Source organism: Leucoraja erinacea, chromosome 25, assembly GCF_028641065.1.
Source record: "Leucoraja erinacea ecotype New England chromosome 25, Leri_hhj_1, whole genome shotgun sequence".
NCBI classification, from domain to species: Eukaryota; Metazoa; Chordata; class Chondrichthyes; order Rajiformes; family Rajidae; genus Leucoraja; species Leucoraja erinaceus.
In genome coordinates, this window is record NC_073401.1 from 28,099,428 (window position 1) to 28,126,285 (window position 26,858).

At 49.6% G+C, this 26,858-nt stretch overlaps 1 protein-coding gene across 2 annotated transcripts in view; it reads left to right on the forward strand.

Annotated features, from left to right (window-relative positions):
• Positions 1–929: 929 nt before the first annotated feature.
• Positions 930–26,858, forward strand: part of myo1ha (myosin IHa) — a 43,051-nt gene continuing 17,122 nt past the window's right edge. For both annotated transcript variants that reach the window (XM_055655373.1, XM_055655374.1), the window contains exons 1-17: positions 930–2,133; positions 3,852–3,967; positions 4,305–4,503; positions 5,693–5,773; positions 8,858–9,037; positions 10,095–10,193; positions 11,354–11,467; positions 13,266–13,337; positions 16,442–16,561; positions 17,623–17,690; positions 19,838–19,943; positions 20,743–20,823; positions 21,499–21,590; positions 22,402–22,496; positions 23,188–23,234; positions 25,269–25,349; positions 26,086–26,191. In XM_055655373.1, the coding sequence (XP_055511348.1) occupies positions 2,008–2,133; positions 3,852–3,967; positions 4,305–4,503; positions 5,693–5,773; positions 8,858–9,037; positions 10,095–10,193; positions 11,354–11,467; positions 13,266–13,337; positions 16,442–16,561; positions 17,623–17,690; positions 19,838–19,943; positions 20,743–20,823; positions 21,499–21,590; positions 22,402–22,496; positions 23,188–23,234; positions 25,269–25,349; positions 26,086–26,191 (1,783 nt within the window). In that variant the 5' untranslated portion in view covers positions 930–2,007. The remainder of the gene's footprint in view (positions 2,134–3,851; positions 3,968–4,304; positions 4,504–5,692; positions 5,774–8,857; positions 9,038–10,094; positions 10,194–11,353; positions 11,468–13,265; positions 13,338–16,441; positions 16,562–17,622; positions 17,691–19,837; positions 19,944–20,742; positions 20,824–21,498; positions 21,591–22,401; positions 22,497–23,187; positions 23,235–25,268; positions 25,350–26,085; positions 26,192–26,858) is intronic.

A 26,858-nucleotide genomic window follows, 5' to 3' on the forward strand; every position in this document is an offset into this window, starting at 1 on the left:
TTTATCATCCTTACCTTTTTGTATATCTTCATTCATTGTTCTTTATCTCCCCACATCACCGTCTATATCTCTCGTTTCCTTTATCCCTAACCAGTCTGAAGAAGGGTCTCGACCCCGAAACGTCACCCATTCCTTCTCTCCAGAGATGCTGCCTGTCCCGCTGAGTTACTCCAGCTTTTTGTGTCTGTCTGTGATAAGATTATTAAAATGCTTATGGCGGTCCTGGGTTTAAAAAAAATAGAAATATCTAGTTTAAACGTATCTCAGGTTTTCTAACCTTTCACCCAAGCTGGGAGGGGAGGGGGGGAGGGGGAGGGAGGGGGGTGGTGGGACCATTTCCTTAGGTTTCAAAAAAAATTCCTTGGAACATCGATTTCCTGACTGGGAGATAATTAGTGCTGGAACAAGATAAGTCTCAGGAAATCGTTGAAGAAAAATATTAGGTATTATTAGAAACATTGAGAAAGGGAGGATTCGCTTACTATAACTAAAATAGGTTGCCAAGGATGTCTTGGGCCAGCGACGAATAACGTCAAGTAACCCTTGCGGTCCCTCTCTCCTTGCCCCTCCCCCACCCGAGTCGTCGTGCCAGTTTCGCTGTCGTCCCGCTGAGTTCCACCGTCTGTGTAATTCGTTATCACCTCCCCCCACTGCCAACAATGGACCATTGTGGGCTCCATCTTTCCTTGACCATCGTTGCTTTCTGCACATCTGTCGTTCGTTTGTACTAAGTACCGTCTATACCTCTTGTTCCCCACTCCCCTGTCCCTTGGTCTGAAGAAGGGTCGTGGCCCAAAACATCACCTGCTCCTTTTCTCCAGAGATGCTGCTCTTTTTCTCACAGAGAGTGGTGAGTCTGTGGAATTCTCTGCCACAGAGGGCAGTGGAGGCGGGTTCTCTGGATGCTTTCAAGAGAGAGCTAGATAGGGCTCTTAAACATAGCGGAGTCAGGGGATATGGGGAGAAGGCAGGAACGGGGTACTGATTGGGGATGATCAGCCATGATCACATTGAATGGCGGTGCTGGCTCGAAGGGCCAAATGGCCTACTCTTGCACCTATTGTCTATTGTCTATTGCCCGCTGAGTTACTCCAGCCTTTTGTGTCTGTCTAGCAATGAAGGGAAATGTATAAGGGAAGTTCTCAGTGTACAGTACTCTTCTCTCTCCCTCTTTCATTCTCTCTCACCTTAAACCTATGTCCTCTGGTCCTCGATTCCCCTACTCTGGGCAAGAGTCTCTGTGTGTCTACCCGATCTATTCCTCTCATGATTTTGTACACCTCTATAAGATCACCCCTCATCCTCCAGCGCTCCAAGGAATAGAGACCCAGCCTGCTCAACCTCTCCCTCCATCTCAGGCCCCTGGCAACAATATGGAAGACAGACACATAATGCTGGAGTAACTCAGCGGGACAGGCAGCATCTGTGGAGAGAGGGAGCGGGTGACGTTTCGGGTTGAGTGTCAGTCAGCATCTGCAGTTCCTTCCAACACAATGATGTACGTGGGATGTTCACAGTTTTATTTGGACGCTATTTGTGCCGGGGCCAATAAGATCATGGGGGACCCCTTCCACCCCAGCAACGGACTGTTCCAGCTGCTACAGTCAGGCAAACGCCTCCGTTGCCATGCTGTGAGAACGGAGAGGATGAGAAGGAGTTTCTTCCCCTGAGGCCATTCGGACTGTAAACTCCGATCTCACCAGGGGCTAACTTTACGGTATCATTCTACTGTTTTTTTTTAAATTGCTATTTTGTTTTCCTTTTTCCTTCCTCCCACAATATGTAATATGTAAAAGAATATGTGATTCTGTTCCATTCTGTTTGTTTGTTTGTTTTTGCACAAAGTCCGCGAGCATTGCCACTTTTCATTTCACTGCACATCTCGTATGTGTATGTGACCAATAAACTTGACTTGACTTGACTTGGGTCCCTGTGCAGATTGACGGCATTTCCTCCTCTCTCTCTCCCTCTCAGCAGAAGGGGACGGGAAGCAGGTTCCCCGTGAACATGGAGGCAGCATTGACAGCTCGCGACAGAGTGGGAGTGCAGGACTTTGTGTTGCTCGATTCCTACACCAGCGAAGAGGCCTTCCTGGACAACCTCCGCAAACGCTTCCGAGAGAACCTCATCTACGTAAACGCCGCCGTATACCGCCTCGGTTTTAGCGTTTCGTTTTAGAGAGACAGCACGGAAACAGGCCCTTCGGCCCATCGAGTCGGCGAACCCCGCACACTAGTTCTATCCTACACACACAAGGGACAATTTACACAGGCTAATTAGAGATACAGCGCGGAAAACAGGCCCTTCGGCCCATCGAGCCCTCGCCGACCAGCGATCACCCCGTGCACCTGGGTGTCAGGGGTTATGGGGCGAAGGCAGGAGAATGGGGTTTGTAGGGAGAGATAGATCAGCCGTGATTGAATGGCAGAGTAGACGTGATGGGCCGAATGGCCTAATTCTGCTCCTATCACTTATGAACCTATGAACTAGTTCTATCCCACACCCTAGCAACAATTTACACAGGCTAATTAGAGATACAGCACGGAAACAGGCCTTTCGGCCCATCAAGTCCGCACAGACCAGCGGTCATCGGTTCACAATGGCAGTATCATACACACTACGAACAATTTCACCATTTTTACCGAAGCTTATTAGCCTACAAACCTGTACGTCTTTGGAATGTGGGAGGAAACCGGAGCACCCGGAGAAAACCCACGCAGGTCACGGGGAGAACGTACACACAGCACCCCCGTCCCACTGTACGAGGTCATTCAAGTGTCCTTCCCGAGTTTATTAAAAAAATCAAACTCGTGGTACGCACTTAGGAATGTACGTCGGAGCTCGGGGAAACTCTTTTTTTTTTTGCTCGGATTTAAAAAAAAAATCATTTATCTAACGTATTTACAGCATTTATTTATTTATGTACGAGTTAATTCAATTGTTTTTTGTTTATTTTAAAAAAAAAAATAATACAGCACAAAACAGTACAGTGGAACCTAATTTTAGGTGCCAACTATGTACGTTTCTTAGCGGCTCATAACACTAACGGCAGGTACTCGGGAAACGCCGTAAACTTGGGAAGACTCGTGAAGATTTTTCAACAAGTTGGGGAAAAAAATGTCCACGAGAGCCCCGAGTACCTGCGAGCGGCCATTACCGTAAATCTCCGAGTTCGAATCAGGGCAAACTCGGGAGAGCTCTTGGAATGAACTCGTACAGTGGGACAGGGCTTTTAGTCAGGATCGAACCCGTGTCTCTGGCGCTGTGAGGCAACAACTCTACTGCTGCGCCACCGTGCCGCCTTGTGTGTGCGTGCGTGCGGATGTGTGTGTGTTCATATTATAATATGAGGTAGTTAAGGCAGGTGCACTAACAACATTTAAGAGCCATTTGGGCAGGGACATGGATTGGAAAGGTTTGGAGGGATACGGGCCAAACATGACCTGGTGGTACTAGCGTAGATAATAAACTACATAATAGGAAACTGAGGGGCAACCTTTTCGCTCAAAGGGTGGTGGGTGTCTGGAACGAGCATGCGGAGGAGATCGTTGAGGCAAGGACTATCCCAACATTTAAGAAACAGTTGGACAGGTACATGGATAGGACAGGTTTGGGAGGATATGGACCAAACTGGGACAGTGTAGTTGGCCGGCATGGACAAGTTGGGCCGAATGGCCTGTTTCCACGCTGTACCAGTCTATGGTGTATGGTATTTATATCGCAACGCAGTGAAATATCTCCAGGAGTGTTATCAGTTGATTCAGAACTTTGAAGCGTGCTGACGTATATAGATGCCTCAATAAGGATTTGTTCAATATTTTCTTGACCTGGATTTTTTTTTAATTCCTCAGACGTACATCGGCACTCTGCTTGTTTCTGTGAATCCGTACAAGGAACTGGATATATACACACACAAGAAGAAGGAACTCTACCAAGGAGTCAATTTCTTTGAACTTCCGCCTCACATGTGAGTCGTAGAGACGGCAAATTGTCATGTTGGTCATAAGCTCATGTTCTTCGGAGTAGAATTAGGCCATTCGGCCCATCAAGCCTGCTCCCCCATTCAATCATGGCTGATCTATCCCTCCCTCCCTCATCACCCCATTCTCCTGCCTTCCCCCCACAACCTCTGACACCTGTTGGGAAGATGTTGTTGAGCTGGAAAGGTTTGCAGAGCATGTTGCCAGGACTCGAGGGTCTGAGCTACAGGGGGAGTTTGAGCAGGCTGGGGCTCTATTCCTTGGAGCGCAGGAAGGTGAGGGGTGATTTAACGGAGATCTTGGCTTTCTTCTGTCCCCCTGCAGCTATGCCATTGCTGACAACGCCTACCGGGTAATGTGCACAGAGTACAACAACCACTTCATCCTCATCTCCGGAGAGAGCGGAGCTGGCAAGACCGAGGCCTCGAAGAAGATCCTGGAATTCTACGCCAAGACCTGCCAGACCACGGAGCAACTACAAGTGGTGCGTGACCGCCTCCTGCTGTCCAACCCCGTACTGGAGGTGAGCAGCAATTAGTGTAGGAGCAGCAATTAGTGTTGTTCCATTCAATTCAGATCAATTCAATTCATTCAATTCAGTTCATTCAGTTCAATTCAGTTCAATTCAGTTCAATTCAGTTGAGTTCAATTGAGTTCAGTTCAATTCAGTTCAATTCAATTCAATTCAGTTTAATACAATAGACAATAGGTGCAGGAGGAGGCCATTTGGCCCTTTGAGCCAGCACCGCCATTCATTGTGATCATAGCTGATCATCCACAATCAGTACCCCGTTCCTGCCTTCTACCCATATCCCCTGACTCTGTGTTTAAGAAGGAACTTCGCTGTAAAATCGAAGGTAGGCAACAGTGCTGGAGAAACTCAGCGGGTGCAGCAGCATCTATGGAGCAAAGGAAATAGGCAACGTTTCGGGCCGAAACCCTTCTTCAAACCCTTGACTCTGTTATCTTTAAGAGCTCTATCTAGTTCAATTCAGTTTATTTCAGTTCAGTTTAGTTCAGTCCAGTTCAGTTCAGTTCATGTGTAGGAAGGAATTGCAGATGCTGGTTTAAACCAAAGATAGATACAAAATACTGGAGTATCTCGGCAGGACAGGCAGCATCTCTGGAGAGAAGGATTGGGTGATGTTTTGGGTCAAGAAGAAATGTCACCCATTCCTTCTCTCCAGAGATGCTGCCTGTCCCGCTGAGGTACTCCAGCTTTTTGTGTCTATCTTCCATTATGGAGTTGCTAGCTTGTCTCCATGCTGTATGGCTCTGTGACTAACCTTACAATTTGACCGTTTTGTCAGCAGACTTATTATCCGATGCCTTGAAGATCAATTTCTCTTGAGTTTAGTTTAGTTTAGTTTGGAGATAGAGCGGGGAAACAGGCCCTTCGGCCCACCGAGTCCGTGCCGACCAGCGATCACATACACGATATGCTGGAGTAACTCAGCGATCCTTTCTCTCCATGACCCCTGATCCCTTTAGCCACAAGGGCCACATATCCCTCTTAATGTAGCCAATGAACTGGCCTCAACTACATTCTGTGGCAGAGAAGTGGTCAACAGAGAAGTGGCTTCCGCACTGTATCACCAAAGTCTAGAGTGTAAAGATGGGCAAGCTACAAAGTCCAGCCCTCATCCCAATCACTGTGTTGAATCAATTGCTTTTCCCAATAACGTACATGAACTGTTGCTCTTTTATTTCAGGCGTTTGGAAACGCTAAGACTTTGAAGAACGATAATTCCAGCCGCTTTGGGAAATACATGGACATCCAGTTCAGCTACACGGTACAAAGTCAATGTTGGTCTGATATCAGAGAAGGCCAAAGTCCACGGTGATAAAATATCACGGACACCAGAATGAAGGGATTCCATCATTCTGGGAGTGCGGAGAATGGCTGAGACCACCCCCCCCCCCCCCCCCCCACCCCTCCCCCCCCCCCCCCCCCCCCCCCCCCCTCCCCCCTCCCCCTCACCTCAGTGTGTGACACACCTTCACTCCAAGGTCTTCATAAGTTCACAAGTGATACCAGCAGAATTAGGCCATTCGGCCCATGGAGATTACTCCGCCGGTACTGATTTTGGATAATCGTATTGAATGGCTCGATGGGCCGAATGGCCTACTCCTGCACCTGCTTTCTATGTCACTATGTTTTCTATGTGCGCTGTCCATGGACGCCCAGGGGGGATTTCCGCCACCGCTGGGCACAGCCGGGGGGTGGAATGCATCCTTGACAACGATTGTAATACAGTTGTTTTGAAGTGTAACATTTTCTATGTTTCTATTTGTCAAATTGTGTCAATGTTCCTCGGACATATATCTGGCTTGTGATTGAACTTGTGGGAACTGATTTTCTCCTTGGCCTGTTGCCACAGGCTTCAGTCGGGCCTGTTCTAACGTCTAGGCCCGATTTGCGTTACGATATCCTATTCCCCCCCCCCCCTCCCCCGCCCCACAGACCAACCAAACAGGATTTTGTTGTCATTCCCGATGAAATATTTAGAGTGAAAAGAATTGTGTCCAGTTCCAGGACTATTTACAGTAAAGTAATTCAAGATTGAAAGGGGGCCATTGTTTGATGTTGGCAAGCATCGCGCAACGATCAGAGCTCGGATAGCAATCTGGGCCTCGTTTGAAAGGCAGCTCATTCGGGGAGATGAAATGTTGGACATCGAGCCCCATAATGAATTAATCAACTTCCTGAACAGTAAGGTGATCAAGCTTGTCAGACAGGATAAGCATTGACGACAGACACGAAACGCTGGAGTAACTCAGCGGGTCAGGCAGCATCGCTGGGGAGAAGAGATCGGTGACGTGTCTGGTCGAGACCCCCCTCCGGTCTTCCTCAGCCTTCAAACTGAAGAAGTCAGTCTCCACCCAGAAAAATCACCTATTCCTTTTCTCCAGAGATGCTGCCTGACCCGCTGAGTTACTCCAGCTTTTTGCGTCTGTCATTTAGAGTATTGCGTTCTTCTCTGTGCACCATGTTGTGGGAACGATGTTGTCAATCTGAAAAGGGCGCAGAGAAGATTTACGAGGATGTTGCCAGGACTCAAAGGCCTGAGTTATAGGGGGAGACTTTTGCCCAGAGTAGGGGAATCGAGAATCAGAGGGCATGGGTTTAAGGTCAGGGAGGAAAGATTTAATCGGAACCTGAGGGGTAACTTCTTCTTTACAACAAATGGTGGTGGGTGTATGGAACGAGCTGCCGGAGGGGGTAGCTGAGGTAGGGACTATCACAGCGTTTAAGAAACATTTAGACAGGTAATAGGACAGGTTTAGAGGGGTATGGACCAAATTTCATGTTTCATATGAAGAAAGACTGTATAGACTCGGCTTGTACTCGCTAGAATTTAGAAGATTGACGGGGGATCTTATAGAAACTTACAAAATTCTTAAGGGGTTCGACAGGCTAGATGCAGGAAGATTGTTCCCGATGTTGGGGAAGTCCAGAACAAGGGGTCACAGTTTAAGAATAAGAGGGAAATCTTTTAGGACTGAGATGAGAAAAACATTTTTTTACACAGAGAGTGGTGAATCTGTGGAATTCTCTGCCACAGAATGTAGTTGAGGCCACAGTTCATTGGCTATATTTACGAGGGAGTTAGATGCAGCCTTTGTGGCTAAAGGGATAAGGGGGTATGGAGAGAAGGCAGGTACGGGATACTGAGTTGGATGATCAGCCATGATCATATTGAATGGTGGTGCAGGCTCGAAGGACCGAATGGCCTACTCCTGCACCTAATTTCTATGTTTCTAAATGCGGGCAGGTGGGACTAGTGTGGATGGGACATGTTGGGCGGTGTGAGCAAGTTGGGTGGAAGGACCTGTTTCCGCATTGTATGACTATGACTCTATGACAATGTGCTGGAGTAACATCGTGCTGGGGCATATTGTGGTCTGGGCAAGATACCAGCATCTCCACTTCCTAGAGCCCATATAAGTGTAGTCGTTTTTGAGACTCCTTTTACGGGTTCATAGGTGATTGGAGCAGAATTAGGCCATTCGGCCCATCGAGTCTACTCTGCCATTCAATCACGGCTGATCCATCTCTCCCTCCTAACCCCATTCTCCTGCCTTCTCCCCATAACCCCTGACACCCGCACTAATCCAGAATCTATCTATCTCTGCCTTAAAAACATCCACTGACTTGGCCTCCACAGCCTTCTGTGGCAAAGAATTCCACAGATTCACCACCCTCTGACTGAAGAAATTCCTCCTCATCTCAAAGAAACATAGATAGAAACATAGAAAATAGGTGCAGGTGGAGGCCATTTGGCCCTTCGAGACAGCACCGCCATTCATTGTGAACATGGCTGATCGTCCCCAATCAATAACCCGTGCCTGCCTTCTCCCCATATCCCTTGATTCCACTAGCCCCTAGAGCTCTATCTAACTCTCTCTTAAATCCACCCAGTGATTTGGCCTCCACTGCCCTCTGTGGCAGGGAATTCCACAAACTCCCAACTTTCTGGGTGAAAAGGTGTTTTCTCACCTCAGTCTTAAATGGCCTCCCCTTGAAACTAAAATGTTATTCTTAATTCTCCTTCTTAAAAGAACATCCTCTAATTCTGAGGCCGTGCCCTCTGGTCCTGGACTCTCCCACTAGTGGAAACATCATCACCGCATGCATCCACACTGTCCAAGTCTTGGATTCCTTATGTCCCGTTCACTTTATCCGAGGACTCGACCAGGAAAACTATTGGATATCTATGGCTTTGAAGTCTTTGATGCCGTCTGTGGCAAAGAATCCCTTTTGATTCTGCGATGCTTCAGTTTAGCGTTGAAATGTCGTGCAGGTGTTGAGATGAGGTGGTGGTCCTAGTGTGTGGGTGTTCACTGTCGAGGGGGGGTGTGTGTTGTTTTTGCAGGGGGCTCCTGTGGGGGGCCACATCTTGAGTTACCTCCTGGAGAAGTCCCGGGTGGCCCACCAGAACCACAGGGAACGTAACTTCCACATCTTCTACCAGCTGCTGGAGGGAGGAGACGATGAGCTGCTTCGCTGGCTGGGCCTGGACCGCGACCCGCTGCTCTACCACTACCTCATCCAGGTAACGGCTGCACGTGTGGCGGCACGTGTGCGGCGGCACGGCGGTAGAGTTGCTGCCTTGCAGCGCTTGCGTTCCATCCCGACTACGGGCGCTGTCTACTTTGGTTTAGAGATACAGCGCGGAAACAGGCCCTTCGGCCCACCGAGTCCGCGCCGCCCAGCGATCCCCGCACACCAACACTATCCTACTATCTGTGGAATTCTCTGCCACAGAAAGTAGTTGAGGCTATATTTAAGAGGGAGTTAGATGTGGCCCCTGTAGCTAAAGGGATCAGGGGGTATGGAGAGAAGGCAGGTACAGGATACTGAGTTGGATGATCAGCCATGATCGTATTGAATGGCGGTGCAGGCTCGAAGGGCCGAATGGCCTGCTCTTTTTCAATGTTTCTATGTTTCTACACACAGTAGGGACAGTTTTTACACATACACCAAGCCAATTAACCTACAAACCTGTACGCCTTCGGAGCGTGGGAGGAAACCGAAGATTTCGGAGAAAACCCACGCAGGTCACGGGGAGAACGTACAAACTCCGTAAAGACAAGCACCCGTGGTCGGGATCGAACCTGGGTCTCTGCCGCTGGAAGCGCTGAAAGGCAGCAACTCTACCGCTGCGCCACCGTGTCGCCCCCCCATCTGTGCGGAGTTTGTACCTTCTCCCCCATGATCCAGGCGGGTTTTCTCCGAGATCTTCGGTTTCATCCCACACTCCAAAGACGTACAGGTTTGTAGGTTGATTGACTTGGTATAATTGTAAATTGTCCCTAGTGTGTGTGTGTGTGTGTAGCATAGTGATAGTGCGCGGGGACCGCTGGTCGGCGCGGATTCGGTGGGCCGAAGGGCCTGTTTCCACGCTGTACGTCTAAACTAAACTGCCCTAAACCAAACTATGCTTCAGTTCAGTTTAGTTTACTGTCACGTGTACCGAGGTACAGTGAAAAATCTTTTTTGTTGCGTGCTAATCAGGCGTAACTTTATACTCATTGTAATTTTAATCGCGGTGTTGTGGAATTTGCATTATTTTCTGTCGTTAACTTTTCCTGCCCTCTGTCTCCAATAAGGGTGAATGTGCCAAAGTGAGTTCCATCAACGATAAACTTGACTGGAAAACCGTCCGCAAAGCGTTGTCCGTGATTGACTTCACCGACCATGACATCGATGTAAGTGTTCATAGAAACATAGACAATGGGTGCAGGAGTAGGCCTTCGAGCCTGCACCGCCATACAATATGATCATGGCCCTTCGAGCCTGCACCGCCATTCAATATGATCATGGCTGATCATCCAAGCTCAGTATCCCATCCCTGCCTTCTCTCCATACCCCCTGATCCCTTTAGCCACAAGGCCCACATCTAACTCCCTCTTAAATATAGCCAATGAACTGAGGCCTCAACTACCTTCTGTGGCAGAGAGTTCCACAGATTCACCACTCTCTGTGTGTGAAAAATGTTTTTCTCATCTCGGTCCTAAAAGAATTCCCCTCTTATCCTTAAACTGTGACCCCTTGTTCTGGACTTCCCCAACATCGGGAACAATCTTCCTGCATCTAGCCTGTCCAGCCACTTAAGAATGTTGTAAGTTTCTATAAGATCCCCCCCTTCATCCTTCATTCTCCTTCAGCGGTTTTTTTTCTTTGCCTCAACAAGGGGCTTTTCTTCCATTCACCACAGATACAGAGCTCTGGACAGATCAAAACCACCCAGCAGTTTGCAAAGATCAGGGCGGCAAGGTGGCGCAGCGGGTAGAGTTGCTGCCTTACAGCGCTTGGGGAGCCGGAGGTCCCGGGTTCGATCCCCACTATGGGTGACAATAGCCAATAGGTGCAGGAGTAGGCCATTCGGCCCTTCGAGCCAGCACCGCCATTCAATGTGCTCATGGCTGATCATCCCCAATCAGTGCCCCGTTCCTGCCTTCTCCCCATATCCCCTGACTCCACTATCTTTAAGAGCCCTATCCAGCTCTCTCTTGAAAGCATCCAGAGAACCGGCCTCCACCGCCCTCTGAGGCAGGGAATTCCACAGACTCACCACTCTCTGTGAGAAAAGTGTTTCCTCATCTCCGTTCTAAATGGTTTACCCCTTATTCTTAAACTGTGTGGCCCCTGGTTCTGGACTCCCCCAACATCGGGAACATGTTTCCTGCCTCTAGCGTGTCCAAGCCCTTAACAATCTTATACGTTTCAATGAGATGCCCACTCATCCTTCTAAACTCTTGACGGGCTGAATGGCCTAATTCTGCTGCTCTCACTTATGACCTTATTAATAATAATAATTAATGTTTGGCATATTTTCGGGTATTGATTGCTTGCTTCTGCCCCACAGAACCTGCTGGGGGTAGTCGCCAGCGTTCTGCACCTGGGCAACATCCAGTTCATCGCAGACAACCACGGGCGTGCCAACATCACCGTGGATAAGCAAGTCCGCTGGATCTCCAAGGTAAAGATTCCGGGGTAGGCAGATGGAAGGATCACAAAACAACCTCGAATCAGAGGGCCAAAACAGAGGCACAGCGGTAGAGCTGCTGCCTCACAGCGCCAGGGACCCAGGTTCGATCCCCACTACGGGCGCTCAGTCCAGTTTCGATTTAGTTTCGAAAAGCTACACTTACGACAACAGGGACTTGAAATGGCGCCAAACTGGCTCAGTGTACGACTGCCCTTCACTTGTCCTGTATCTGAGACTCTTATCTAAGATGCACTGCCTTCTCCCCATAGCCCCCCCGACACCCGTACTGATCAAGTCATAGAGTGACACAGCATGCAAACAGGCCCTTCGTCCCAACATGCCCAGGCTACACTAGTCCCACCTGCCCGCGTTTGGCCCACACCCCTCTAAACCTTATCTCAGTGTTTATGTGTAGTGATACTTGTATTGAACTGTATACAACAATGAACCTTGGTGTATGTGACTTATAAAGTGCCAGACCTGTTTAAGAAGGAACTGCAGATGCTGGAAAATCGAAGGTGGACAAAAATGCTGGAGGAACTCAGCGGGTGAGGCAGCATCTATGGAGCAAAGGAAATAGGCGACGTTTCGGGTCGAAACCCTTCTTCAGTACCATACCTGTTCCGTTTAGTTTCTTGTCACGTGTACCGAGGTACAGTGAACAGCTTTTTGTTGCGTGCTAAGCAGTCAGCGGAAAGACAATCCATCGAAAGATACTCGAGCCTTCCACAGTGTACAGATAGCTGTAGGAGTATAGATTTAAGTGTGTGGAGCGATCGTGATATGTGATGGTAGATCTGCTTCTGTGGCCAGCACGCAAATAGTCGCCTGGGTTGGGCGCTGCTCTGTACGGAGTTTGCACGCTCTCCCCGTGACCTGCGTGGTTTTTGTCCGAGATCTTTTGTTTCCTCCCGCACTCCAAAGGCGTGCAGGTTTGCACGTTTATTGGCTTGGTAAAATTGTAAATTGTCCCCAGTGTGTGTGTGTGTGTGGTATAGCGTACGTGTGCGGGGATCGCTGGTCGGCACGGACTCAGTGGGCCGAAGGGCCTGTTTCCGCACTGTATCTCTAGACTAAACCAAACGAAACCTTCTGGAAATAATGGCTTCACACAAAATGGGAATGGGGATGGGGATGGGGATGAGACTAAACCAAACAAAACCTTCTTGGGGTGAAATTTAGGGGAATGACACAAAATGCTGGAGTAACTCAGCGGGTCAGGCAGCATCTCTGGTGAGAAGGAATAGGAAGGAGACTTTTCAGGTCGAGACCCTTCTTCAGACTGGAAAGGACCAGGTGACATATTGGGTCAACACCCTTCTTCAGGTTTAAAATGGAATTGGACTAAGATTAAAAAAAACTTTAAATCTGTAACATTTTCCACACTAAAACGAGCTGCAGGAGGAGAGGGTTGAGGCAGGTACTATCATAACGTTTGGACAGGTACATGGATAGGACTGGTTTAGAGGGATGTGGGCCAAACTCGGGCAGGTGGGACTAGTGTAGGTGGGGCATGTTGGGCCGAAGGGCCTGTTTGCATGCTGTGTCACTCAGTACGGGTGTTGGGGGTTATGGGGAGTAGGCAGGAGAATGGGGTTGAGAGGAAGAGATAGATCAGCCATGATTGAATGGCGGAGTAGACTTGATGGGCCGAATGGCCTAATTCCACTTCCCCACCCCCCCCAAGATGTAAACTACATGACTGTATTCTTGAGACAAGGAGCCTCAGACATTCCATCCACATGGTGTGCCTCTCTCTACTCTATCTCCCCTTGTTTTCTCTTCACAGTTGCTGGGTGTCCACGTCTTGGTCCTGCAGGAGGGGCTGACGCACAAGAAGATCGAAGCGAAAGCGGAAGAGGTAAATAACGTGGCGTGAGACGGCGTCGGCGCCGGAGACCACCCGCGGGGGAGGGAGGCCGGACTATACACAGAGGATGCCGGAGTGACTCAGCGGGACGGGCAGCGTCTCTGGAGAGAAGGAGTGGGGGACGTTTCGGGTTGCCAACTGTCCCGTATTAGCCGGGACATCCCGTATATTGGGCTAGATTAGTTTGTCCCATACGGGACCGCCCTTGTCCCGTATTTGACCGCTGCTACTCGGGTCGAGGGGACTGTCGGGTCGTCCGGCCCCGCCTCACCCGTCCCGACGTAGTGCAGCCCATGGAGTGCAGCAGCAGCACCTCGCCTGTGGCCCCGTGGGTCGGTCGGTCGGCAGCTCGGCCAAGCTGTCCGACCTTCAGACCTTCGCTTACCGCCACCACCCCTCCTTCTCACGGCCGATTATCGGTTCATGAGTTGGACGGGGCGCCGGACTTTACGCGCGATGTCGTGCGGCCCGGGGCCAAAACTCCTCAGCTGCCCCGCCGGCTGGGCTTTGTGTGCAGTCCAGCACCCGGGGCCAACTCATCATTCACCAGCCACCGCCGAGTCGGTCAACGAATTGCCGTCGGGAATTTGTCCCGTATTTTGACCTTTGGTCCCTGATTTGGGAGTGGGAATGTTGGCGACCCTGGTCGAGACCCTTCTTCGGACTGAGAGTCACGGGGAGCGGGTCCGAAGGGCTTTCCCCCCGACTCACAGTCTGAAGAAGAGCCTCGTCCCGAAACACGAAACGTCACCCATTCCTTCCCCTCTCTCTGGTCTTGGGGCTCCTCCATGGTCAGATCGAGGCCACACACAAATATTGGGGAACATCTCCTCAACTTTGTTCAAGAAGGAACTGCAGATGCTGGAAGATCGAAGGTATACAAAATTGCTGGATGCACCTATGTAGCGAAGGAAATAGGCGACGTTTCGGGCCGAAACCCTTCTTCAGACTGATGGGGGTGGGGGGGAGAAGGAAGGAAAAGGGGAGGAGGAGGAGCCCGAGGGCGGGCGGATGGGAGGGTGGGAGGAGACAGCTAGAGGGTTAAGGAAGGGGAGGAGACAGCAAGGGCTAGCAAAATTGGGAGAATTCAATGTTAATGCCATCCGGACGCAAGGTCCCCAGGCGGAATATGAGGTGCTGTTCCTCCAATTTCCGCTGTTGCTCATTCTGGCAATGGAGGAGACCCAGGACAGAGAGGTCGGATTGGGAATGGGAGGGGGAGTTGAAGTGCTGAGCCACCGGGAGGTCAGGTTGGTTATTGCAGACTGAGCGGAGGTGTTCGGCGAAACGATCGCCCAACCTGCGCTTAGTCTCACCGATGTAAATCAGCTGACACCTAGAGCAGCGGATGCAGTAGATGAGGTTGGAGGAGATGCAGGTGAACCTTTGTTGCACCTGGAACGACAAACCTCAACTTTCGCATGGGCAGCTTACAGACACAAAAAGCTGGAGTCACTCAGCGGGACAGGCAGCATCTCTGGAGAGAAGGAATGGGGTGGGGACCCTCCTTCGGCCAACCCAATGAATATTGGTTCCTCTAACTTCAAGTAACCCTTGCTTCCCCTCTCTCTCTCTCCGTCCCTCCCCCACCCTAGATCTCCGACTAGTTTCACTGTCCTGATTAATTTTACTGATTGCGTGCCCCCTTGTCACCTTCCCCTCAGCCAAGAATGAACCAATCTACATTCCCATAATAATCACCCGCTGAGTTTCTCCAGCATTTTTGTGTACCTTCCCTTAATAATCGTCTGCTTTGATCTGTCATTTTCACACCTTGCCCTTCCATACCTCTAGTCTCCCCCTCCCCTGACTCTCACTCTGAAGAAGGGTCTCGACCCGAAATGTCTCCCGTTCCTTCTCTCCAGAGACGCTGCCTGACCCGCTGAGTTACTCCGGCATTTTGTGTCCATCTTCGGTGTGAACCAGCATCTGCAGTTCCTTCCGACACATGAACAGGTCAATTAACCTCCAAGCCTGTACGTCTTTGGAGTGTGGGGAGGGGGGGAACTGGAGCACCCGGAGAAAACCCACGTGGTGCAGCAGGCAGTAAAGAAAGCGAATGGTATGTTGGCTTTCATTGCAAAAGGATTTGAGTATAGGAGCAGGGAGGTTCTACTGCAGTTGTACAGGGTCTTGGTGAGACCACACCTGGAGTATTGCGTACAGTTTTGGTCTCCAAATCTGAGGAAGGACATTATTGCCATAGAGGGAGTGCAGAGACGGTTCACCAGACTGATTCCTGGGATGTCAGGACTGTCTTATGAAGAAAGACTGGATAGACTTGGTTTATACTCTCTAGAATTTAGAAGATTGAGAGGGGATCTTATAGAAACTTACAAAATTCTTAAGAGGTTGGACAGGCTAGATGCAGGAAGATTGTTCCCGATGTTGGGGAAGTCCAGGACAAGGGGTCACAGCTTAAGGATAAGGGGGAAATCCTTTAAAACCGAGATGAGAAGAACTTTTTTTCACACAGAGAGTGGTGAATCTCTGGAACTCTCTGCCACAGAGGGTAGTTGAGGCCAGTTCATTGGCTATATTTAAGAGGGAGTTAGATGTGGCCCTTGTGGCTAAGGGGATCAGGGGGTATGGAGAGAAGGCAGGTACGGGATACTGAGTTGGATGATCAGCCATGATCATATTGAATGGCGGTGCAGGCTCGAAGGGCCGAATGGCCTCTACTCCTGCACCTATTTTCTATGTTTCTTTGTTTCTATGTGGTCACAGGGAGAACGTACAAACTCCATACAGGCAGCACCCATAGTCAGGATCGAACCCCGATCTCTGGCGCAGTGAGGCAGCAACACTACCACTGCGCCACCCTGCCACTCTCCCTGTAATAAGCATTCTCATTTTAAGTTGAGATATTTACTTGTGTGTGGGAAGGAACTCACAAAAAGCTGGAGTAACTCAGCGGGACAGGCAGCATCTCTGGAAAGAAGAAATGGGCGACTTTTCTGGGGTCGAGACCCTTCTCCTTGCTTCTCTGAAAGAGAAAAGATGCCAAGCACAATGGGAGGGGGAAATGTTCAAATGGGGAGGAATCGCACTCCTTAAATGGGAATTTGTTGCATTTTAAGTTTTTATTTTTCAAGGTTTTGAGTCCCCTGAGTGTTGAACAAGCTGTCTGTGCCCGGGATGCGCTGGCAAAGGCTATTTACGGGCGGACATTCACCTGGCTCGTTAACAAGATTAATCAATCACTCGCTAATCAGGTACGAAGGGGAACCTTTGTCATTTGAAACATCTGAGAGCATGGAAACTCATCCACCATTGGCATTGCCAGGTTGGATAGAGGAAGCGTTGGACTGGATGTGGAGAGGATGTTTCCACTGGTGGGGAGGAGAGTCTAGGAAAGGGGTTGGGGAACTTGCGGCCTTCTCGGCCATTAACTGCGGACTTATGAATGAATCTAAATTTTGTAGAACAAATCCTTTTATTTTTATTAATATGTTTTTGTTCGTCTTTTATTATTTTTATTTTAATCTTAAAATGAACGTATTTAAAATACCAATTAGATTCAACTAAATAATCCTCCCCGTCTGACAACCACAATTAAAACATTAGTAAGTCATGAGGGTTATTTTAACAAAATAATGTACATTTTGAAGTATATCTCATTGAAGTCTCTTGGATGCGGCCTTATTAGATTACAGCTAACTTAATGCGGCCTTCCAACATGAAAAGGTCCCCCACACCTGGTCTAGGACTAGAGGTCACACAGGGGGAGAGTCCAGGACTAGAGGTCACAGCCACAGACGTTCTTTTAGGAAGGAGATGAGGAGGAATTTCTTCAGTCAGAGGGTGGTGAGTCTGGGGAATTCTTTGCCACTGAGGGCTGTGGAGGCCAAGTCAGTGGATATATTTAAGGCAGAGATAGATAGTACAGGTGTCAGAGGTTATGGGGGAGAAGACAGGAGAATGGCCCATCAAGTCTACTCCGCCATTCAATCGTGGCTGATCTATCTCTCCCTCCTAACCTCAGTCTCCAGCCTTCTCCCCATAACCTCTGACACCCGTACTGATCAAGAACCTATCTATCTCTGCCTTAAATATATCCATTGACTTGGCCTCCACAGTCTTCAGTGGCAAAGAATTCCACAAATTCACCACCCTCTGACTAAAGAAATTTCCTCCTCAACTCCTTCCTAAAAGAACATCCTTTAATTCAGAGGCTGTGCCCTCTGGTCCTAGATTCTCCCACGGGAGGAAACATCCTCTCCACATCCACTCTGTCCGAGCCTTGGATTCATTATTCCCATTCACTTTATCCTAGGATGCGACCAGGAAAACTGTGATCGGACTACTGGATATCTATGGCTTTGAAGTCTTTGATGTCAACAGGTAAGAACCTTGTGGTGCATTGCATTGTTTCACAGGATGGCATTAACGTTTAGCTTAGTCTAGTCTAGTTTAGTGACACAGCATGGATCAGGCCATTTGGCCCATCGAGTCCACGCTGACCAGCGATCGCCCGTTTACACCAGTTCTGTCCTACACACAATCACAATAATACTTTATTAGCCAGGTATGTTTTGCAACATATGAGAAATTTCATTTGCCAAATCAGTCAACAAATAAAAAGCAACGGAACATATAAAACACATTTTAACATAAACATCCACCACAGTGACTCCTCCACATTCCTCACTGTAATGGAAGGCGAAAAAAAGTTCAATGTCTCCCCTTTGCTCTCCCGCGGTCGGGGGCCTCGAGCCCTCCGTTGACGGGACGATCTTGACTCCCGCAGGCAGCGGCCTTTTGTCCCACCGCGTCGTGGCGATCAGTTCCCGCATCGGGGGGGGGGGGGGGGGGGGGAATGTCAGCTCCTCCGCGCCGGGCGATCAAACCCCGCGTCAGGGCTGGTCGAGCCTCTGCGTTCGTTGGAGCTCTCGACATCCACGGCCTCTCCCGAGGCTGCGAGCTCCTGATGTCAAGCCCGCAGGCCGCGCTTGGTGCGATGCCAGGCAAGGGATCGACCCCGATGTTAAGGCCACGCCTCGCGGTGGGGCCCAAGGTCAGTACGAGGAGGCCTCCAGCTCCATCGATGGTAGGCTGCTGAGCAACCGGAGATGCGAACCCGGAAAACAATCGCATCTCCGGCAAAGGTAAGAAACTGAAAATAAAGTTTCCCCCCTCCCCCCCCCCCCCCCCCCCCCCTCCCCCTCCCTCCCCCACCCCCCCCCCCCACATAAAACAAACTGGAGAACATTCACACAAATTTCAAACACACACTAAAAATAACAATTTTTACAGAAGGCGATTAGCCAACAAACCCGCACGTCTTTGGAATGTGGGAGGAAACCGGAGCACCCGGAGAAAACCCATGCAGTCGCGGGGAGAGCATGCAAACTCTGTACAGAATGGGCCGAATGGCCTAACTCTTTCTGCAGCCACTTCTTATGATCTTTCTGGCAGAATACCTGGCGAATACCCATTAATCTTCGTAGAACTGTCCACTGTACATTAGCAGTGTGTCCTCTTACTAATCTGGTGAACATGAAACCGGATACATGGCTCCTGATGATGAATTACCCGCGGGAGTGCCTGTAATTCTGTAATCAGTCTACATTTCACCCTCATGCCTTAACCTGATTACCCCAGTCACCATCGAGGCACGGTTTGCAACCGAGCCAGTTCCACCAGGAAACCCCAGTCCCCGCACCGTACTGCCATTGGCGTTAAACTGTAGAGGTGAAGACCGGTGGCCAAACACTTTAACTCCCCTTCCCATTCCCACTCTGACCTTGGGCGACGTTTCGGGTCGAGCCCCTTTGTCTGAAGGAGGGTCTCGATCCGAAATGTCACCCATTCCTTCTCTCCAGAGATGCGCGGTCGGGGGCCTCGAGCCTTCCGTTGACGGGACGATCTTGGCTCCCGTAGCCGGCGGATGAGCCCTCCGTGTGACTTTGGAGCTTCCCGACTCGGCCTCTGCCGAGACTGCGAGCTCCTCGATGGTGAAGTCCGCAGGCCGCGGTTGGAACGACCCCAGGCAAGGGATGTTAAGTCCATGCCCCGCGGTGGGGCTCAAAGTCAGTCCCAAGCAAGGCCGCCAGCTCCATGATGTTGGGCCGCAGAGCAACCGGAGATACGACCCGGGAAACAATCTCCGGCAGGGTAAGAGATTAGAAAAAAAAGTTCCCCCTCGACCCCCTCCCCCCCCCCCACATAAAACAAACCGGAGAACATTTACACAGATTTTTAACACACACTAAAAAATTTAAAAAAGACGAAAAAACAGACAGACTGTTGGTGAGGCTGCCATCGTGCGACTCCCCACCGCTGTGGAGCAGAGGGAGAGTTGAAGTGAGGGGGGCAGTTCAGACCACTCGTGTGACAGGGAGCGCCGCTTGCTCTTTGGGTGCAAGCTTTGTCCAACGGGAAGATGGGAGAGTGACGGTGACAGCAAAGTCAGACAGGCACAGCGTAGACGGACACGAGGCAAGGCCCCATCTCCGCTGACTCAACCCTGAATGGTTCTCTCTCTACAGTTTCGAGCAGTTCTGTATTAATTACTGTAACGAGAAGCTGCAACAACTGCTGATTGAGTTGACCCTGAAATCGGAGCAGGAGGAATATCAAGTGGAAGGAATCCAGGTATCTATCTGTCCACCCTCTTTCAGTTTAGTTCAGCGATACAGCACGGAAACAGGCCCTTCGGCCCACCGAGTCCGTGCCGACCAGCGATCCCCACACACTAACACTATCCTACACACACTAGGGACATGTTTTATACCAAGTCAATTATACCAGCATCTGCAGTTCATTCTTATTAATAATTATGAAGTCTTTGATTACATTCAAGATTCAATTTATTTGTCATTTGGACATCTTGAGGTCCAAACGAAATGCCGTTTCTGCAGCCATACATTACAAACACATAGACCCAAGAGACAACATAATTTACATAAACATCCATCACATCGCTGTGATGGAAGGCCAAAAAAACTTATCTCTCCACATCTAAGGACTTTGGGCTTCTTGCACTAAAATTGGCGTTTTGATTTATAGATTATTTTTAATTTATTATGTTATCCTACAAACTTAATTAACCTGCAAACCTGCACGTCTTTGGAGTGCGGGAGGAAACCGAAGATCTCGGAGAACACCCACGCAGGTCACGGGGAGAACGTACAAACTCCGTACAGACAGCGCCCGTGGTCGGGATCGAACCTGGGCCTCTGGCGCTGTAAGCGTTCTGCGGCAGCAACTCTACCGCTATTAAATACTCCTGACTCTTAATGGAGTCAAACTGCTGGAGTAAGTGGTCACCCTGATTCCATGCGGATGTTCCCCTCGTTGGGTTGAGCGCTTGTCGGCACAGACTCTGTGGGCCGTGCTGTATCTCGAAACTAAATCTAAACATGGCTTTTTTAAATTATTTATTTTCCTTCAGTGGGAGCCAATCCAATATTTCAACAACAAGATCATCTGTGACCTCGTGGAACAAAAACACAAAGGAATTATCTCCATCCTGGTAAGAAATTAGGCGCGGCACGATGGCGCAGCGAGATAGTCGCTGCCTCACAACGCCAGAGACCCGGGTTTGATCCTGACTGCTTTACCTTGCACTAAACGTTATTCCCTTATCGCGTATCTGTACACTGTGGACGGCTCGATTGTAATCACGTATTGTCTTTCCGCTGACTGGTTAGCACGCAACGAAAGCTTTTCACTGTACCTCGGTGCATGTGACAATAAACTAGACTGAACTAAGACTAACACATATAAGATTATTAAGGGATTGGACACGCTAGAGGCAGGAGACATGTTCCCGATGGTGGGGGAAGTCCAGAACCAGGGGCCACACAGTTTAAGAAAAAGGGGTAAGCCATTAAGAACGGAGATGAGGAAACACTTTTTCACACAGAGGGGTTGTGAATCTGTGGAATTCTCTGCCTCAGAGGGCGGTGGAGGCCAATTCTCTGGATGCTTTCAAGAGAGAGTTAGATAGAGCTCTCAAAGATAGCGGAGTCAGGGGAAGGCAGGAACGGGGTACTGATTGTGGATGATCAGCCATGATCACAGTGAATGGCGGTGCTGGCTCGAAGGGCCGTATGGCCTCCTCCTGCACCTATTTTCCATTGTCTATTGTCTAAAACAAAAGTGAAGGCGGATGGCTTGAGTGACGATTTTTTCTCTTCGCCATCAGGATGAAGAATGCCTGAGACCCGGAGAGGCCACAGATCTCACCTTCCTGCTTCGCCTGGAGGAGAAAGTGCCCGCTCACCCTCACTTCCTGACGTACGTACCTGTGCCGTGTGAGTCCACCGCCTTTGTTCGGCTTCGTTTGGTTTGGGGACACTCTGGTTTAGAGTCCTGGTTTAGTTCAGAGGTACAGCGGGGAGTCTGCGCCGACCAGCGATCCCCGCACACCAACACGATCCTACACGATCACACCAGGGACCATTTACAACTCACACCAAGCCAATTAGCCGACAAACCCGCACGTGGGAGGAAACCCGAGCAACCTGAAGAAAACCCACGCAGGTCACGGGGAGAACGTACAAGCTCCGTACGGGCAGCAGCCGCAGTCAGGATCGAACCCGGGTCTCCGGCGCTGTGAGGCGGCAGCTCTGCCGCTGCGCCACCTAGAACAGAAAGTTCTGTTGATTTTCGCGATGGTGATAAACCACCCTGGGCGGCACGGTGGCGTAGCGGTAGAGATCCGGGTTCGATCCTGACTACGGGCGCTGCCTGTGCAGAATTTGGACGGTCTCCCCGTGACCTGCATGGATTCTCTCCGAGATTTCCGGCTTCCTCCCACACTCCAAACACGTACAGGTTTGTAGTAGAATTCGCTTCGGTAAAAATGTATAAATGTAAAATTGGCCCTAGTGTGTGTAGGATAGTGTTAGTGTGCGGGGATCGCTGGTCGGCACGGACTTGGCGGGCCGAAGGGTCAGTTTCCGCGCTGTATCTCTAAACTAAACTAAAATTAAGTGGCCAACATCGCCCAACCTAACCTTCAACTGAGCGGCGTTGATTTTAATTTAGAGTCGGTAAAGGGTCTGTAATCCATCCAAGGTTACCTTTGCTGTCTATTGATTTGCAGACACAAGTTGGCCGATCAGAAGACAAGGAAGACCATGTGTAGGGGTGACTTCAGGCTGATACACTACGCAGGAGAAGTTACTTACAATGTAACAGGTGAGTCGAGGAAATGTGCGAGAAGGAACTGCAGATGCTGGTTTAAACCGAAGATAGGCACAAAATGCTGGAGTAACTCAGCGGGACGGGCTGCATCTCTGGAGAGAAGGAATGGGTGACGTTTCGGGTCGAGACCTTTCTTCCAACCTACAAACCTGCACGTCTTTGGGGCGTTAGTTAGTCAGGAAGTTAGTTAACCCGATTAGGTTTAAATGTTTAGTTTAAGAAGGAACTGCAGATGCTGGAAAAATCGAAGATAGACAAAAATGCTGGAGAAACTCAGCGGGTGAGGCAGCATCTATGGAGAGAAGGAATAATCGACGTTTCGGGTCGAGACCCTTCTTCAGACCCGAAATTAAACGTTTAGAGATACAGTGTGAAAACAGGCCCTTCAGCTCACCGAGTCCACGCCGACCAGCGATCCCTGCACACTAACACTATCCTACACACACTAGGGACAATTTTACATTCACACCAGGCCAATTAACCTCCAAACCTGTGCGTCTGTGGAGTGTGGGAGGAAACCGGAGATCCCGGAGAAACCCCACGCAGGTCACGGGGAGAACGTGCAAACTCCGTACAGACAGCACCCACGGTCAGGATCGAACCCGGGTCTCTGGCGCTGTGAGGCAGCAAACTCTACCGCTGTGCCACCTAGCATTCTAAGAGGACATATCTTTTTTCCTTCCAGGGTTTCTGGATAAAAACAATGACCTCTTGTACAGGAATCTCAAAGAGGTAAGCTCGACTTTAATAAAAAAAAACAAAAAATGCTGGGATTTTGTTTAGGGTGCAGGGAAGATTTACGAGGATGTTGCCAGGACTTGAGGGCCTGAGTTACAGGGAGAAGTTAGACAGGCTAGGACTCTAGCGCTTGGAGCGCAGGAGGATGAGGGGTGATCTTATGGAGGCATATAAGATCATGAGGGGAATGCATCAGGTCTTTTACCCAGAGCAGCGGAATCAAGAACCAGATGACAGGTTTGAGGTGGGAGGGAGCAATGGGGCAAGGAGGGGGAGGGGGGGGGGGGGGGGGGGTTAGATTTAATAGGAACCGGAGGGGCAACTTTTTTACAGAAAAGGTGGTGGGTGTATGGAACGAGCTGCCGGAGGAGGTAGTTGAGACTGGGACTATCACAAAGTGTTAAAGACATTTCGACAGGTACATGGATAGGACAGGGTTAGAGGGGTATGGGCCAAATGCAGGTAGTGTAGATGGGGCATGTTGGTCAGCATGGGCAAGTTGGGCCGAAGGGCCTGTTTCCCCGCTTTCTGGCTATGAGCTGGGAGATCAGAACTGCACATTGTACTGGTGTGGTCTCACCAATGGCCAGTACAGCTGTATCATGATGTCTCAACATTTGTACTCAAATCCCTTCTCAATGAAGGCAGGTGTGCCTTCTTGACCACCTTGATGATCAGTACGGGTGTCAGAGGTTAGGGGGGGGAAGGCAGGAGAATGGGGATAGATCAGCCATGATTGAATGGCGGAGTAGACTTGATGGGCCGAATGGCCTAATTCTGCTCCTATCACTTATGAACCACCTTATGGACAATAGACAATAGTCAATAGGTGCAGGAGTAGGCCATTCGGCCCTTCGAGCCAGCACCTTCGAGCCATTCAATGTGATCATGGCTGATCATCCACAATCAGTATTTAAGAAGTATCTAACTGCAGATGCTGGAAAATCAAAGGTGTACAAAAATGCTGGAGAAACTCAACGGGTGCAGCAGCATCTATGGAGCGAAGGAAATAGGCAACGTTTCGTCCCGAAACGTTGCCTATTTCCTTCGCTCCATAGATGCTGCTGCACCCGCTGAGTTTCTCCAGCATTTTTGTATACCATCCACAATCAGTACTCCATTCCTGCCTGCTCCCCATATCCCCTGACTCCGCTATTTTTAAGAGCCCTATCTTGCTCTCTCTTGAAAGTATCCTGAGATCCAGAGAGAGTGTCCTTGCCCACCTGACATGCAGGCAGAGGAGATCTTTTTTTTTTTTTTTTTAATTCATTTTTTATTAGAAGCATATGCATATCATACTCCAAACCAACACAGACTTTGTTATTAGTATCTGGGGTCCCGGGGTCCCAGCTATCAAAATATCTGGGGTCCTCATTTACACTGCTTCTAATTGTTTAATTATATTTAGAGATAGAAAGAGAGTTACAGAGATAGGTTGAATAAGTTAGGTCTTTATTCTCTGGAGCGCAGAAGGTTAAGGGGGGACTTGATAGAGGTCTTTAAAATGATGAGAGGGATAGACAGAGTTGATGTGGACAAGCTTTTCCCTTTGAGAATAGGGAAGATTCAAATGAGAGGACATGACTTCAGAATTAAGGGACAGAAGTTTAGGGGTAACATGAGGGGGAACTTCTTTACTCAGAGAGTGGTAGCGGTGTGGAATGAGCTTCCAGTGGAAGTGGTGGAGGCAGGTTCATTGGTATCATTTAAAAATAAATTGGATAGGCATTTGGATGAGAAGGGAATGGAGGGTTATGGTATGAGTGCAGGCAGGTGGGACTAAGGGAAAAAAAGTTGTTCGGCACGGACTTGTAGGGCCGAGATGGCCTGTTTCCGTGCTGTAATTGTTATATGGTTATATGGTTATATGGAGAGGAAAGAAAAAAAGAGAAAATTTTTAAAAATCGATAGAAATAAATAGAAGTTCTGTTGAATGCAGCAAGTGTCGGCCTGCTCCTGCGCTGTGTCGCTCCATGTTCGACGTTCTAAATCTCTCTGTCTCTGTCTCTCGACTATCCACCCCCACAGGTCATGTGTAGCTCCACTAACTTCATAGTGAAGGACTGTTTCGTCACGTCCGAACTAGACACAAAGAAAAGGCCTGAGACGGTGAGTATCAACGTCACGGTGCGGTGTGCGATTTTGTCACGTGTTCCGAGGTACGGAGAAATCCACTGTTGTAAAACAGTTCAGTCCAAGTGTCACTTTGCATTAGGCACTGAGAGGTACATCTTAGATAGGAATCTCAGATACAGTACAAATGTACAGCGGTAGTACACTGAGATAGTATACAGAGGCGCCATTTTCAAGTCCCAGTTGTTGTAAGCTCAGGGATCCACAACATAGAAAGATAGAAAATAGGTGCAGGAGTAGGCCATTCGGCCCTTCGAGCCAGCACCGCCATTCAATATGATCATGGCTCATTGTTTACACAGAGAGTGGTGAATCTGTGGAATTCTCTGCCACAGAAGGTAGTTGAGGCCACAGTTCATTGGCTATATTTAAGAGGGAGTTAGACGTGGCCCTTGTGGCTAAAGGGATCAGGGGGTATGGAGAGAAGGCAGGGATGGGATACTGAGTTGGATGATCAGCCATGATCATATTGAATGGCGGTGCAGGCTCGAAGGGCCGAATGGCCTACTCCTGCACCTATTTTCTATGTTTCTATTAAATATAGCAATATAGTAAATATTCTTGATTAGTACGGGTGTCAGAGGTTATGGGGAAGATCAGGTGTGATTGAATTGTCGAGTACACTCGATGGGCCGAATGGCCTAATTCTGCTCCTATCACTTATGACCTTAACTCTGCTGATGTTTTTGTGCATGTGTTTATCCTGTAATAGGTGGCCACACAATTCAAGTACAGTTTGGCGGGTCTTATTGACATCTTGATGTCCAAGGAGCCTTCGTATGTGCGTTGCGTGAAGCCCAATGATGCCAAACAGCCAGGTATGTGGCCGACCTTGGAGCAGCGGGCAGGGGATGTGTAAAATGTTGGCGCGTTGAATCTGTAAGCGTTCCTCAGTTAGGGTCACCAACTTTCCCACTCCCAAATATGGGACAAATTCCCGACTCGGCCATGGCTGGGTGAATGATGAGTTGGCCCCGGGTGCTGGACTGCACACAAAGCCCAGCCGGGGGGCCAGCAGAGGAGTTTTGGCCCGGGCCGCGCGATATCGCGCGCAAAGTCCGGCGCCCCGTCCAACTCATGAACCGATGATCGGTGGTGGTGTCGGCGGTAAGCGAAGGTCCGGAGGTCAGACAGCTGGCCGGGATGCCGACCGACCGACGGGGCCACGGGTGAAGCGTTGCTGCTGCTGCACTCCACGGGCTGCACTACGTCGGGACGGGCGAGGCGGGGCCGGACGACCCGACAGTCCCCTCGAACCGAGTAGCAGCGGTCAAATACGGGACAAGGGCGGTCCCGTACAGGACAAACCAATCTAACCCAATATACGGGATGTCCCGGCTAATATCGGACAGTTGGCAACCCTACCCTAAGTCCCCCTCATCTTCCTCATCACACAAAGACCTAACATCTTCTTAGTTCTTTTAGCTCAGAGATACAGCATGGAAACAGGCCCTTCGGCCCACCGACTCCGTGCCGACCCTACAC